Source organism: Dermacentor albipictus, chromosome 1 (assembly GCF_038994185.2).
Source record: "Dermacentor albipictus isolate Rhodes 1998 colony chromosome 1, USDA_Dalb.pri_finalv2, whole genome shotgun sequence".
NCBI lineage: Eukaryota > Metazoa > Arthropoda > Arachnida > Ixodida > Ixodidae > Dermacentor > Dermacentor albipictus.
Genome location: NC_091821.1, coordinates 423,803,264 through 423,817,034, shown reverse-complemented (window position 1 = coordinate 423,817,034; position 13,771 = coordinate 423,803,264). Strand labels below are relative to the sequence as shown.

The 13,771-nt window shown below is 42.9% G+C and overlaps 1 protein-coding gene across 4 annotated transcripts in view; it reads left to right on the top strand.

Annotated features, from left to right (window-relative positions):
- The first annotated feature begins 114 nt into the window (after window positions 1-114).
- Window positions 115-13,771, top strand: part of LOC135897105 (carcinine transporter-like) — a 40,304-nt gene continuing 26,647 nt past the window's right edge. Inside the window, exons 1-5 of one of the 4 annotated variants that reach the window (XM_065425681.1) lie at window positions 115-393; window positions 6,150-6,551; window positions 8,911-9,014; window positions 9,534-9,688; window positions 10,995-11,163. In XM_065425681.1, coding sequence (XP_065281753.1) covers window positions 6,150-6,551; window positions 8,911-9,014; window positions 9,534-9,688; window positions 10,995-11,163 — 830 coding nt within the window. In that variant the 5' untranslated portion in view covers window positions 115-393. Of the gene's footprint in view, window positions 394-420; window positions 545-851; window positions 1,060-1,784; window positions 1,804-6,149; window positions 6,552-8,910; window positions 9,015-9,533; window positions 9,689-10,994; window positions 11,164-13,771 lie in introns of those variants that run through there. The other 3 variants (XM_065425683.1, XM_065425690.2, XM_070532268.1) reach the window with 3 other exon arrangements.

Genomic DNA, 13,771 nt, shown 5'->3' with positions numbered 1-13,771 from the left:
GCCATTTTAGAAACCGAAACCGAAATTGAACGGGAGGTGCGAAAGGTTTGTTTCAACTCCACTGTAAGCAGCTTTCCTAAAGCATTGCCTTAAGTAACATCAGGACTTCCAATCTGATTTAGTTATGAACGTGGGTACCGCCATGGTATGACACACGGAAGTTGAAACCAACGCGCATACTTAAATGGCCCGGCAGCGGAAGCCCGTCGCAAATGGCGTCGGTCGAGAAAATAGCCATGTGATTTCGTGCCGTCGTCTGCTTAACATCGAAAATATTCTTAAAGCCGCATCTATGGCCGCATTCTGAAACCGCTGAGATAGACTGCAGTGTCACTTCTCCGTTTTGGACTTTTCAAGCAAGCGGCTCAAAGTGGTTTTGCTTGAAATACTGAGGTTAGTGCCTTCTTTTCTCATTCGTCTCGCGTGCCTTAACGGTTACTTCATCGCTTATTCTGACCGAGTTTGAGATCCGACCGGGAAGTATCGAGTTTGAGATCCGACCGAGAAGTATCGAGTTTGAGATCCGACCGAGAAGTATCCGCGCGTACGTACTTGAACTCTTGAACTTTGAACTCGCGAGAACGGCAGCGCCTAGATTCGTTAATAAATGTCGAGGCTCTTGGCGTTTTGTTCTCCGCCTGCAGAACCGAAGGGCCCTTTTATGTGGGTCGACTGATAATTATCCACTAGTGCGCGTGGTTTAATACATTTTAGCTCTTTAAAGCCGGTTGCTGCGCGCATGTAGAGGAATTCCGCGCCGTCTGCGATGTCGAGAGCAGTTTGTTCACGTGTAAATAGAACGCGGCAAGACACATACTCGCGGCGCTTAAATTCAACAACACTCGTTTAGCTTGCATGAAATTGCACACTTTTTCCGCTTTTCTAGGGACACATGGCATTCATGTATCAAACACTCATTTAGGTCGACAGTTGTGAAAAGTTACTCAGGTTTCTTGTGAAATTTGACCGTGGCTCGTCGATCGAAAGCACCGCAAAATTTTCCTTGCCGGCCGCCCACGCATTGAGGACCGACTATCCGGTTCAGCTTCAGAGTTCGTGGTAACGTTTACTTGCCAATGCGTGATTCACCATAGTTGCGTGTGGTTTTACTTACCTTTTTCTTGAGAAGTAAAAGTACCGTTTTGTTGCCGTGCATTCAGAAGTACGCTACTTCATTAAGGTATATATAGGTGGGCGCAAATTGACGATTCCGCAGCTGTGTGCCCTAGCTAGCTTGTAGCATCTTTCTTTCTTTCTTTTTCTTTTTTTGCGGCGCGTTTACTTAAACGTATAGAATAGGGGCTTGTTAGTTTCCGGACTGTGATTGCAAATTTAATTGCCTACTTGTTTTGTCCATTCAAATGTTTCACTAACACCATCTTGAAAAAAAGTATATGCAACATGCTGATACTGAAGTTTCTCTTCTGATGTACATGCTTGTGGACCATGAATGCAGTAGTCGTTTGCTTACCTTGGTGTGTTATCTGACTGCTTGACTCATGGTGTATTATCTGACTGCTTGACTCATGACACTAAAAGATAATGGCACAAAACCTGGCAAAGATTGTAGTGAAATACAGTTATTACTACCATACCACTGACATTGTGATTAAGCATGTTTACAGCCACAAGTGAAACATTTCCTTCCCAGATAGCAGGGCTATAGATACAGTGTGGTATTGTTTGCGTATTGATTAAATATAGTTGTACGCTTACAAGTGGGTTGCTGTTCTTCGTTGCGCACGCACTCTCACCAAACGGCGAAAGGTATCGTTGCTGGACTTCTCAAGCTTGTTTATTAAGGCAAGTTTTGCGCACTGCCAAAAGCAGAGTGGCTTACCTGTCCAAAGAGCAACTCTGACATGATCACTTCCTGTCTGGTCGTAACCGCAGCTGTTAATGATAACACCCGCTGACCATTGCGGGCTTCTGGCGTAGCTAGAAATTTCATTCAGGGGGTGGGGGGGCTCACGTTACAGCTCGGACTCCTCTAATTCTCTAAACTCTTTTTTAGACTCTTCCAAACTAATTCATGAACGCTACGCACTGTCAAGAGAAGTAAAATATGTATTTTTGCATAAAAGAACATATTCAAATGTCCCCAAAATTGTGCCAGAAATAACTGATATCAATGCTTCAATGTTCTTTGTCTACTTAACAAGTAAAGAAAATATCACACAAACTTTAGAACTATATCAGTTCGAAACCAGCAAAGCAGTGCATGCTGCTGATGTGAAAAACGTAAAGGCCATGAAATGAACAAGTTGAGAATGAAACTTTGTCAATGAAGAACATTGTTTATATTTTATTTTTGTACATATATGCAACGACCAGGGAAAAATATCAATGGCGCTGTCCTTCGTTGCAGTGTATTTCGCAGGAGCAGCTGTCACCGGTCGTGTGTTGCGAGTCAGTTTACGGGAATTGTAGTCGCAACAGAGAGCACATATAAAAAGCAGGAGTCCTGCAAAATATACATTAGAAATGAAAAGATATAATGGAATATACAAATGCAAAGATACAGCTTGATAAAGGGCAAAAAAGTGTCACTGGAAGCAAAGATCACTGCATGTATACACAATACCTCAGAACAAGATATCTAGATATACGCATAAGTCTCCAATAAATCTACATATCTAAGCAAAAGTCAATGTATATAATGCGCCAAACAAGGCAAATAAACATGTTGCACAACCACAAATCACAAAATCCTAAGGCCCATCCCCCCGCTTTCAACTCTCCCCGATGCATCGCGCGCAACGGAAGGTGGTGCGCTTCCTCCCCGCTTTTCTCCCTTGCGCACACAAGGCTGAGCTACCGTCATCAGCTCAACCATCGACCCCCCTGCCCTTATGTTTTCACTCGCACATACAGCATACAGTGCGTGGTGACGATGTTATCGCCCTTGGACTTTGTAGGAACGTGGCGGCGATGGTGACTGCAGGAATGCGCCTGGAGTGTCCATATAATTGCTACCGCAATAATAAGAGTATCCGGCAACTGAACAGTCCCATGGCCCATTACTTTCCGTAAAAGAAGTAACAAAATTGAACTTGTGACAATTCGCTGCACCGCAACAATGTCTTTTTTTTTTCTTTTTGTGGGGTGGGGGCACCGAAATGAAAAAACGCAAAGGAACGCATGTTGGCCACAATCGAATGCTTACTTTGGGCACTTAATAGAGAGTTTTAGAATAGGGGCCCCAAAGAAATAGCATCGAAGCCACTGCGCATGCGCGAGACGCAAACTGCATTTGGGTTCTGCGTTGGGAATGCTATTTGACCGATTTAGCGGGAGCCCAAATAGCAGCCCCAAAAACTTTGCGTCAGCAAACATGGCGGCACCCATCGAAGCGATGGCTCTAACCTAGCACTAAACTGTGTTCGATTCGTGGTAACACGTGAAGTTCGCAAGCTAGGAGAAGTGACTGCGCTTATCACTTTCTCTCAACTAGCGTGTGTTATGAAGATTGATTCATTAGACGCCGCTGATTCCGAATTTGATTGTGAATTTCAAGGCTCGTAGGCCTAACACGGCCTAGCTTGGCTGATGAAGGAGGCACGTAAAGTTGGTTTGCTCAAAACTAAGCGCAACTAATTGTTTGCTGTTTACAGAATAACCTCTAAATTGCAATTAAACACAAATACATGCAAGCCAAAATTGCTATTCCTATCATAAAATGGTATATTTTATTTAATTATTTCTAATAGCTTTTCTGTGACGCCGTAGTGGCGCTCTAATCACAAGACGCTATCTGCAAACGCAAAGCCCTTTTCTAAAACTCTTGACCCGTGCATGCACCAACGCCAACACCAGCAAAGCTCTTTGGGGCCCGAGGCTATTGGGGCCCCTATTCTAAAGCTCTCTAATGTGGCTACCAAAGGAACATTGAAGTAAACGTGAGATGCTTGGTCCACAGAGAACCATATGCATGGTATTTGGTATCCTACACCGGCGAAACAAAAGAATTTCCGGAGATGTTGTGGTAACATCGAAGCGAAGGTGACGCCCTCAAGTGAACACGTTGCAATCTGTTGAGTCCCCACAGTGATGGCGGCGAGCAACCATTGTTTCTTTTTCTCGTCTGCTAGCCAGAATGCGCCCAAAACTCTGCCAGGCCAAAATCTACTCGGTCAGAGGAAAACAAATGTGCACCGAAGTGCGCCACACTGTGGTCAAGGCAACACGACAAAAAGGCATGCACTCTGGCTGGCTCTGGCAGCCGCAGGTAGTGAGAACAAGAAAATTGAAGAGGCTCAGTGTGTCCTCGCGAATGAAAGTAAAAGTAGAAAAAATAAATAAGAACATAGCTACAGAACATAGTTAGAACATAGTTACCTTTGCTCTTCAAGAACATAGTTATCTTTGCTGGCTTTAGTGTCTTGACATGGAGGCTTTGGTGCAGGTAAAAAAAAAGTCGATATTCTTTTCTGTGACATGACAGCTGGGGGTGAGGCTGAAGCCCCACCTGGCTACGCCCCTGAGCAAGCCTGCACCTGGCTACGCCCCTGATAGCAGGTGTACTTGTTACACCCAGAGAGGCTCACAGTCCGACATAGGTGTGCAGTGGTTGCCCGATTGTCTTGATACAAAACAAATGTAGCAAAAGGTCCACGCCCTGCTTTTCTCACTCAGTTCTTCATGCCTCAAGAGTGTAGGTAAGCTACACTAGACATTACAGACTGTGCTGAAATAATGGAGCTAATTCATTTTATATACGCATTCTTAAGAAATACACACTGCATGCACAAGTGTGCATTCTTTGTTTTCACATCAAGTACAATGCAGTGTAGTACAATAGCATTTTATTCCTGCCAGAAAGATAGAGGTGGCCAGGAGTAAAAGCTGTCCCTCCCTTCGAGAGTCTTGGCAAGACGCCCACAAACCCCTTTGTAGAAGGCTGTCAATCAAAAGCTGCTTGAATGCAAGAGAGCAGAGGTAAAAGCTCAACTTGACATGTAGGAAAAAGTAAATACATAATGCTGTAATATGTGACAGACAGATCCAGCAAGAGAACATAAAAACAACTGCAGGGCTTTGACCGTACTTAAACAGAAACAACAATATGTACAGAAAAAGTAATTGAAGGTTTAGTGGCTTACATGACATAATTATTATCCCTCGTCGGTTGCATTGTTCAGAAAAGGTGCAAGAGCTTGCGACTGTGATCTGGAATAATCTTTTCTGGCAGCAACCACTTTCTTTGTGGCATACAGCTAGTTTGCTTATGAATCTGCAGTTAAACTCTTTTCTTGACTGCCATGCTTAGCTTATGAATGAGAAGAAAGGGGGTTAACCGAGGGGCCCAATTTTTATTAATCATATCATAAGAGGCCAACAAACAAAGACACCAAGGACAACATAGGGGAAATTACTTGTGCTCACTAATTGAATTAACGAAATGAAAAGTTAATGGCAATAAAAGTGGATGAAAAAACAACTTGCCGCAGGTGGGGAACGATCCCACATCTTCGCATTACGCTTGCGATGCTCTTTTGATTTGATAATTTTTCATTTCTTTAATTCAATTAGTAAGTACAAGTAATTTCTCCTATGCTGTCCTTGGTGTCTTTGTTTGTTGGCCTCTTATGATACACTTAGCTTATGCTTGTACAAGCCAGATATATGTAGCTACTACATCCAGTTGCAGAAATAGATCATGGCTGCGACAGTCATATGGAATAGTAAGCAGCACATACCTTTCAAAAACTCTTAGCTTAGTGAAATTATAATGGATGATACTCGCTGAACATACTGATTGAAGGCTATTTCTTTTTCGTATTCTATATATTATGTATTCTATTATTTATATGTTTTATCTATTATATCTATTTTTTTATATTTTAATGTCTAGCAGAGAGTTGTTGCTGACCTTACCTTTGTTGTCTGTGAGGGGCTTCAGACATTTTAAAGCTGCTGAATAGTGGCTTTTCATTTATGTTTCTTGACCTTGCTTAATGACGACATAACTGCAAAATGGTGCTCTCTGACTTGAGCAGTCCATTCATTATTTTGGCCACAACTCGTCTGCCCTTCATCTGCAAGTATTCTCTGTAAATGTGTTTTTACCTTCTTTAATAATTTTATCAATATCGTCATGCAGCACACCTGTGACATGCTGCCTCCCTTGGCAAATCAATCTCTTGCAGATGGATTTTAACTCTGCGCTATCTGGGGCAGGCGACTTTGGCACCTATCAGAAGCTGCTGGTGCTGTTGCTGGTGGTTCCTTCCGGCGCTCTTTGCGCGCTTGTCTACTTCACCCAGTACTTCATCATCCTCATCCCCGAGCATTATTCGTGCCATCTCACTGAGGTTCCCCAAGCTCTGCTAAATGCATCCAATCTCACGTCCGCTTTTCTGAGGACTCTGGCCTTGCCTCCTGATGAGGAAGGCAAGGGAACGCTCAGCCAGTGTCGTATGTACGATGTGAACTTAACATCTCTTATTGAGGCTGGCACTGTGGAGGCGAATGCTTCATGGGATGTGGTGGGCTGCCAAAATGGCTGGGACTACAATTTTGGCAACCTCTATCCAACGATCGCTACGGAGGTAAGAATTCATGGCTGTAAGATTTTCATCCTGGTTTTCTTTTGAAAATGCAAAGCTTAAACTGTTGCATCTGTTATTTATTGTTGAGTTTGGCAGGTATCAATTCCATTGGCTGCAGTGTAGTAAGCTTTATTATCTTTCTAGCCTGGTGCTACTTATTAACGTTTGAAAGTGTGTGTATGTGTGTTTTGTTGTTGTAATTAAGTTCTATACCTCAGTTTAGGTAGTGATAGCAAGAAAAGAATCAGGGTTAATATTTTAAGAGGTAACAGGTCAAGTATTTTCACCAATGATGAGAATGCACAGGACTTGGCCCTTGCTACCTAGTAAAGTGCTCATATGTTTTGACTATGGTAACTTAGCACAAATTGGTGGGCAGACACACAGAAAATTTGGCAATGAGTTAGCTCAGCTAACCCTTGATATGCATAGCAAAAGCTTGGTTTAGCCTGGCTAACTCTTGGTTTCATTTGGTTAACCTTTGGTTTAGCTGTAATTATTATACTTAGGTATACAATCATCGTTAAGCCAGGTATGACGGCTGTGCCTATGTCGGTGGCTAAACATTACTGTGATTAGGCTTGGGTAGACACATGTCATTCAACGGTACGATGCCTGTTGTGCCACAGGAAAAGCGCAAGTGCTAGACATGCAAAGAAACGCTGCGAACATGTGGAAGTGTCAAAGCACAAGCAGACAGGGCAAAAACGCGGTCACTACATTGATCTTGACGGTGCGACGCCTGTTACATTCTGGACCCTCTCCAGTGAAGCAGCTCGCGGGGTGGTGTGATGCCATTTGGCGATGACGGCTCAAATCCTCCTGCTCTCGCACAATGCTCAGAGAAGACGGCCCAGCCTCGCTCTCATCCATGGCCAAGCTCGCACTCGCTAGGTGAGCGTGACGCTCCTTTTAGCCAGGCATGTGGTGAGTCACGTGGTCAGGTGGCGACCCAGCTGAGGAGAGCGCATGCGCCAAGCCGGCAACTGCGGCGGCAGCAGAGCTCAGCGCGGCGAGTGACGGGATGCATTGCCAAGGCTATGGCGCAGCTGCGGTTAAATGAAGGTCAAATTGATGATGACGGCAAAACTCGGCTCGATGAGGTCAGTAAAGCTTTCACTTTAAAAAGCAGATAGGGATGAGCACCACCCACTGATATATGCACTATTTGATGCAAATGCGCCCCATCGCCTCATTGTGTAAGTGTGTCACTTTGGGCTAAATTAGCACAGTCAGAACGTATGACCAATAAGCCCAACAGTCAGGCCTCTTAATGTTTGTACATACTCGAGAAAAGAAAGTGGAAGCAAATTAAAACAAGGAAAAAATGCAGCCTGGAGATTGCACGTGGCTAGACTGCTGCTCTACTTATTTGGGATATTTGCAACTTTCTTCTTCAAGCGGAGATACTGACAATAGGGTTATGCAAGACAACTTGTTGCAGTGAATGGCAAGAGTGTCAAAGATTTCACTGGCTTCTTGTCAGAATAATGCTGTAGTGTGCTCTTGCTCTGAAAAAAATGGCACATCTACATGTAACACAGCCTTCATAGTAGTCACTGGCATAACACTCTTTCTTCCGAATGTTGATCTGACTTTAAGAAATAATGACTTTGGGAACACAACCATGCTTGCAAAGTGGGTACTGTTGTATGTAACCCTCATTGCAGGCCTTGCTTGGAAGACCTATGTTATTCATCTCACAGCGAGCAGAGTTTGTTCTTGCAGGCAAAGACCAAAGCAATATGTAGGCTCATTGAGCAGCTTTTTGAGCCTGAGAAAAATATAAGTGCAAGAAATCACATCGTTTTCGATGTGCCGACTACGTTCCAAAATACTGCTTGCCTGTGTTGGAACTGTTGCAAAAGTGACCGCCAGGTTGCTCATAATGTTGTGATCACTTGGAGCGACCACTTGCTGCACCTACTAAGTCTTCAGGCTTGGAAATGCTTTATAAGGTCAAGACCAAATTATGGCTTTCTTCAGTGTTCCAAAGCCTAGGAAATACTACTAGTTTAGTATGCCCAGAAAGAATGTGGCAGAGTGTTTTTAGAATTCAGTTTGGATTATCAGTACATGGGTTGTCAATCCAGGTGGCTTTCCTCTTTCGTTTCCTATATCTGTACATGTGCTGCATCCCATGTAATTCAACTTTCCAGTTAGCAGTCAGCACAGCATTTTGATTCACCTCATCCGCTGCCTGTTTATTTGGACTTTGCTCATAAGTATGTCTCAACTAGCTCACCTGGTTGTATTGTTATAAGAAATGGTGATTAGGTCACAAAGCCTCTCATCAACGTTAACCTGCATCCATAAAAAAAAAAAACTTATGGAATCTTTCTTCTGGTTTCTTCCTTAGCTGAATATGGTGTGCGACCAAAGTCATCTGTCATATTACATACAAACCTTTTTCTACGCTGGAACCAGCATAGGTTCAGTATTTTTTGGCTTCATTGCAGACAGGTTAGTGTCATTCATTTACATTCTGCTTTTCCCTTCTACAGCTTACATTTACACATAGTTATGCTTTCTTGATGCATTTATTATTATCTGCTAGATTTCCACATAATGCGCGCACAATATCTTGTCCTATTCGCTAGCTGTAATCATGCCAACTGAATGATATATGCCATATTATGTTTTGTCAGAATGCATTTATTATGTTTGAAGTCTTAAAGAGTGTCCAAAACAGTTCTGCAAGTTGAAAGAGTGTGTAGTATTGATGCTGGTTTGTACAAGGACATAATTTTAGACAAACAAGTTAGGAAAACAAATTCGTGAATTTGTAGGCCCCAGATATATATAAGCAGCCAAGTCAAAAATCAGTAGTCACAGTTATCGTAATGTAGCCTTCGGAACAGCTAGTTAAAAGAGGATTGTGTACTTTGATGCTGAAGTTGTTTTGAAAATGGTAGATGAGGATGTTGAGTGCAGAGCTATTGTGATTGCGCCAGCTGCTGTGTAATCTGGCTGCCTTTGCAGGTATGGCCGAAAGCCATCAATAGTTCTAAGCTATGCCCTGGCATGGCTGGCCGGCTTGGCGTCATCTTTTGTGACAAACCTGGTTGGCTTCACCATTCTGCGCTTTCTTGTGGGAATGTGCATCATTCCACTTTCAGAAGATCCTTATGTGCTTAGTGAGTAACTGCTCCTAACGTTTCCTCATAATTTTCCTTGCGGCACTGCTTAAAGCATCTATCTTCGGCCAGAAAAGATCTGGGGCACTGGCCTGATTGGACTCGGCAACTCACTTATTCACTCACTCAGTTTTCATTTATTGTGAGTGAATTTCAAGTGGGCAGAAGGATGTTTCCTTTTACCTTGACAGAACTATGGAAGCTTACCATGTGGCGCAAGTGTGTACTATTCTAGGCAAATGAAGCACAAATGGGACATATCTAACATAAACAAAAATTGATCAATAATTTTGATTTACACATCTTTCTTTTGTGGGGGGGGAGTTAGTTTTCTCCTGCAGAGCACGTGTGTTGAAATTTTAATTGGGTGCACATAACCGGTAGGAATTTGCTGTTTGGCTATTACAGTAATTATATTCTTCTGCTCAAAGAATGCTGGTACATTTGAAAAGGTGATGCCTAGAAATTCTTAATGCTCACAGATATAGGAAGGCGGTATGTGGCACGTGTAGCCATTCTCCATTTATATTACTTTGTTGGGATGAGCATATTTGGTCTTGTATTATTTGAAGATTAAATTAAAGAGTTTCATTGAAATTTCTACTAACATATTAAAGAGGTTGTCTACACAAGCTTTGCGAAATTTTTTTTGTGTGTGTGTATTGGTTTACATGCTTTTACTGTACTTGCCTTTTAGCTCTGTGGCCACCTTTTGATGTAAGTAAACATTTATTAAAAGCACATATTTTGTTTGAGATCTGGGGTATAACTCTTACATGAGTAGTTGCCACTTGCCATGGTTGCTCAGTGACTGTGACATTGTACTGCTGAGTGTGAGGTTGTGGGTTTGATTGTTGGTAACAGTGGCTGCATATGATGTGAGCAGGACGCAAAGATGCTCGTGTACTTGGACTTTGGTGCACTTTAAATAAACTTGTAGTCAAAATTAATCGAGCACCTTCCGCTACGGTCTGTATCATAGCCCCAGTTTTGTTTCGGGACGCTATAAACTATGTCAGTCAGCATATTGGAAAATCTTGTATAACCCAATTGCCTTCTTTTACAAATATAAAAGAATAATCTCTGTGTATTTCCAAATTCTTTACACAGTCAGAGTGAGGGAAGTTAGCATCATCTAAGCTGATATGAAAGTACTAAACACTTTTTTCCATCTATGTTGTATAAGTAGGCAACCAGCAAGTCATCAGCAGGCATCCTATGTACAGAAATGGGATTGGCATAATGAAATGTGAAGGTAGTTATAGATAACACACATTATAAGTTTGTTTTTCTGGTTATCTTGCAGGCCTTGAATACATAGGACCTCGCTGGAGAACATTACCCATAGTGTTGTGGGCACTGTCATACATCATCTTCTCTATGCTGTGTCCATGGTTGGCCTATGGCATTCAGAACTGGACCTATCTGTCTGTCTGTACAAGCATGCCATTGCTGCTGGTTGTCGTCTTCATGAGGTACATACGAGTATCCTTTCTTCTATGTTGTGCTGCCAAGTAGGGCTTCAAAGTTTCATAAAAATGTTTTGGATGTACTTCAGAACCATCAGGGCCAACTGTAAGCTGCCCTGTCAGTTTAAACCATCTTATTTACTCCTTTATGATAAAATCAGACAAGATCATGTGATATATACCTGCACTGTGTACTAAATTTCATTGTGTGACCCTAGTTACGTGGTAACCCCATTAAAGGGGCCCTGAACCACGTCTCGGGCTTGGTAAAATAATGTAGCTCGTGATTAGCATATGCTGCTGTGAACATCTCAGCCAAGTTTTGCTGTTGTACGTGGTGCATAGAGCTCACAAGTGGATTGCGAAGTCACCTTTCTCTCAAATGCTCTCTTTTCAACAGATGGCCCCGTCCTTACTCTCTTCTAGACGCACTATTTTGTCATCGGATGCACTGTTTCGTCATTCCCTTAGACGGCTGCTATTGGCCGATAGCTGACATCAAGCTGCAGTTGGCTACATGGCGTAGATATTGCGGCTGCCGCAGGGCGCCGCCATGAGTCCACTGGTTAAGTGCACAGCGGCTTGTGGAGGACAATCGCGTTTGGCTTATGTTTAGTGCATCGTAGGCACCAAAGGCGGAAGCCGTGGCGTCTGTGTTAACATTCAAAAATTAAATTTGAACTACGCACCATGATTTTAGAAGGGGAGCATTGTGGGCATGCCCCTCTGCGCCATAGCTTTTGCCGTGCAAGGCATTGAAGAAGGAACTGGAGCACAGAGGAGGCTGTACTTGATTGCCAATAATTCCACTTCTGCTGAATGCATTGAAGTACTTTTTGCGGCAAAGTATTTCTGAAACAGCCTATTTTCACTTCAAGTGCCTTTGTCCACTTCGATAAAAAGTGGTTCAGGCCCCTTTAAGGTTCCACATTAGCTGCGTGATTGTCATCTTCTCTTAAAACCTGAAGGGCTTTGAAGGCTAAATTGAGTACATAAATAAATAACTAAATAAATGAGCAGATTTTTTTTTTAATAGCCTTTAAACAGCACCTAAGTAGATGATTCTTGCACCTGGTGGTGTTATCACTTAAGAAGCTTTAGCTCGGGTGCTCCTATCTAAATATATGTGAAACGAGAATTTGTTTTTCTTGGCAACCACTACACCAAATTTGATGAGGTCTATTGCATTTAAAACAAAAGCTTAAACTCTAGTGATTGTTAGATTCGAATTTTTTATTTAGGTTGTCAATTCTTTATTAAAAATTGGCAAAAATAAGAAATTTTGAGAAAACGAAACGACCAAGTTTAGAACTCTGGTAACTCAGCAATGAAAAATGATATCACAATTCTGTGAATTGCATGTAATAGTACATATAAATCGAACAAAATTGATATGTTACACATAAATCCTAAAAAAAATGTAATATGGAAATGCAGCTTTTGCAGAACCCTTGTACACAACGTAACAAATTCACGAAAGATATCAATTGACATAAGAAATTTGTCTGCTTTGAATGACCTAATGGATGCCGTTTACAGAGCAACCACATCTGTTCTTAAAGTAGAGCTATTAATTTGTAAACTTAGTGCTTCTATTTCTTTTAGCTTTCAATGTTTTGAAAACTCTTTTAATAATATTCAGGCCCTAAATCGAAATTCCACTTCCAACAGTCGCTAGAATTTAACTTTCTCTCTCAAATGCGACAAATTTCATTTGAATCGGTCCAGGGGTTATCTCAGAAAAGTGTTATTGCGTTTTACTTGTATTTGAATAAGCCGCGATGGAGTTGGGCCCAAGCTAAAGCTTCCTCTTAAATACCAGCACTCTGTGTCTGAGATTGTTCAGCACGCTGTGGGCACCAGGCGCTCAGGCTGGCTCACATTGCCATGCCTTGAAAACCACAGAGACCAATCAGAGCACGTGGTAGTTCCGAATGTTTCTGCAGCGAGAGGTCTCATCGCGGCACCCCAAGGAGGCTGCGGCATTTGCACTTTACAGCAGCGTGGCCTCAGAGATTGCAAGGGTGGTGCCAGTGCAGTTTCGGAGGTCATGCCGAGAAGCCACACTCTAGGTCATGTGCAAGCAATTCTGGTGAGCGGTAAAGGCGGGGTTTTAGGGTGCAGATTTTAGGCGCCTGTTCCTGTGGCGAGAATTGGTGTTGTCCCTCATAACCGAGCAAACGAACACAGCGAAGCATGAAAGCGAATGCGGGGCGCAGTGGAATATGAAAGATGGCGATAGCGAAGAGAACGCAAGGAAGAAAGCGGAGAGTGAGGGTGCAGCAGAACCATGAGGCAGAAAGCGGAGGATGGTATGGCGAAAGTGTGAGAAGAAAGGTGTGGTGCCGTGCAAGACGGGCTTTGCGGTAATGATGGCTACGAGATGGAACCAGAGTAGTGCGTGCCGTCTGTGGAGCGCTGCGTGAGTGTAGCTCAAGCGCTGTGTGAGTGGAGGTCTGTCTGTGGCAGCTGTTGTGAATCATGCCCACATGTCACCCACACTCCAGCTCTCACGATCTCCCGACTACCGAGGCAGTCGCACCACATTTTGCTCCGTTTGCAATGTGCCGCTTGAGACAGATTGTCCGCACCAGCCTGTATATCGTGAAAGGAG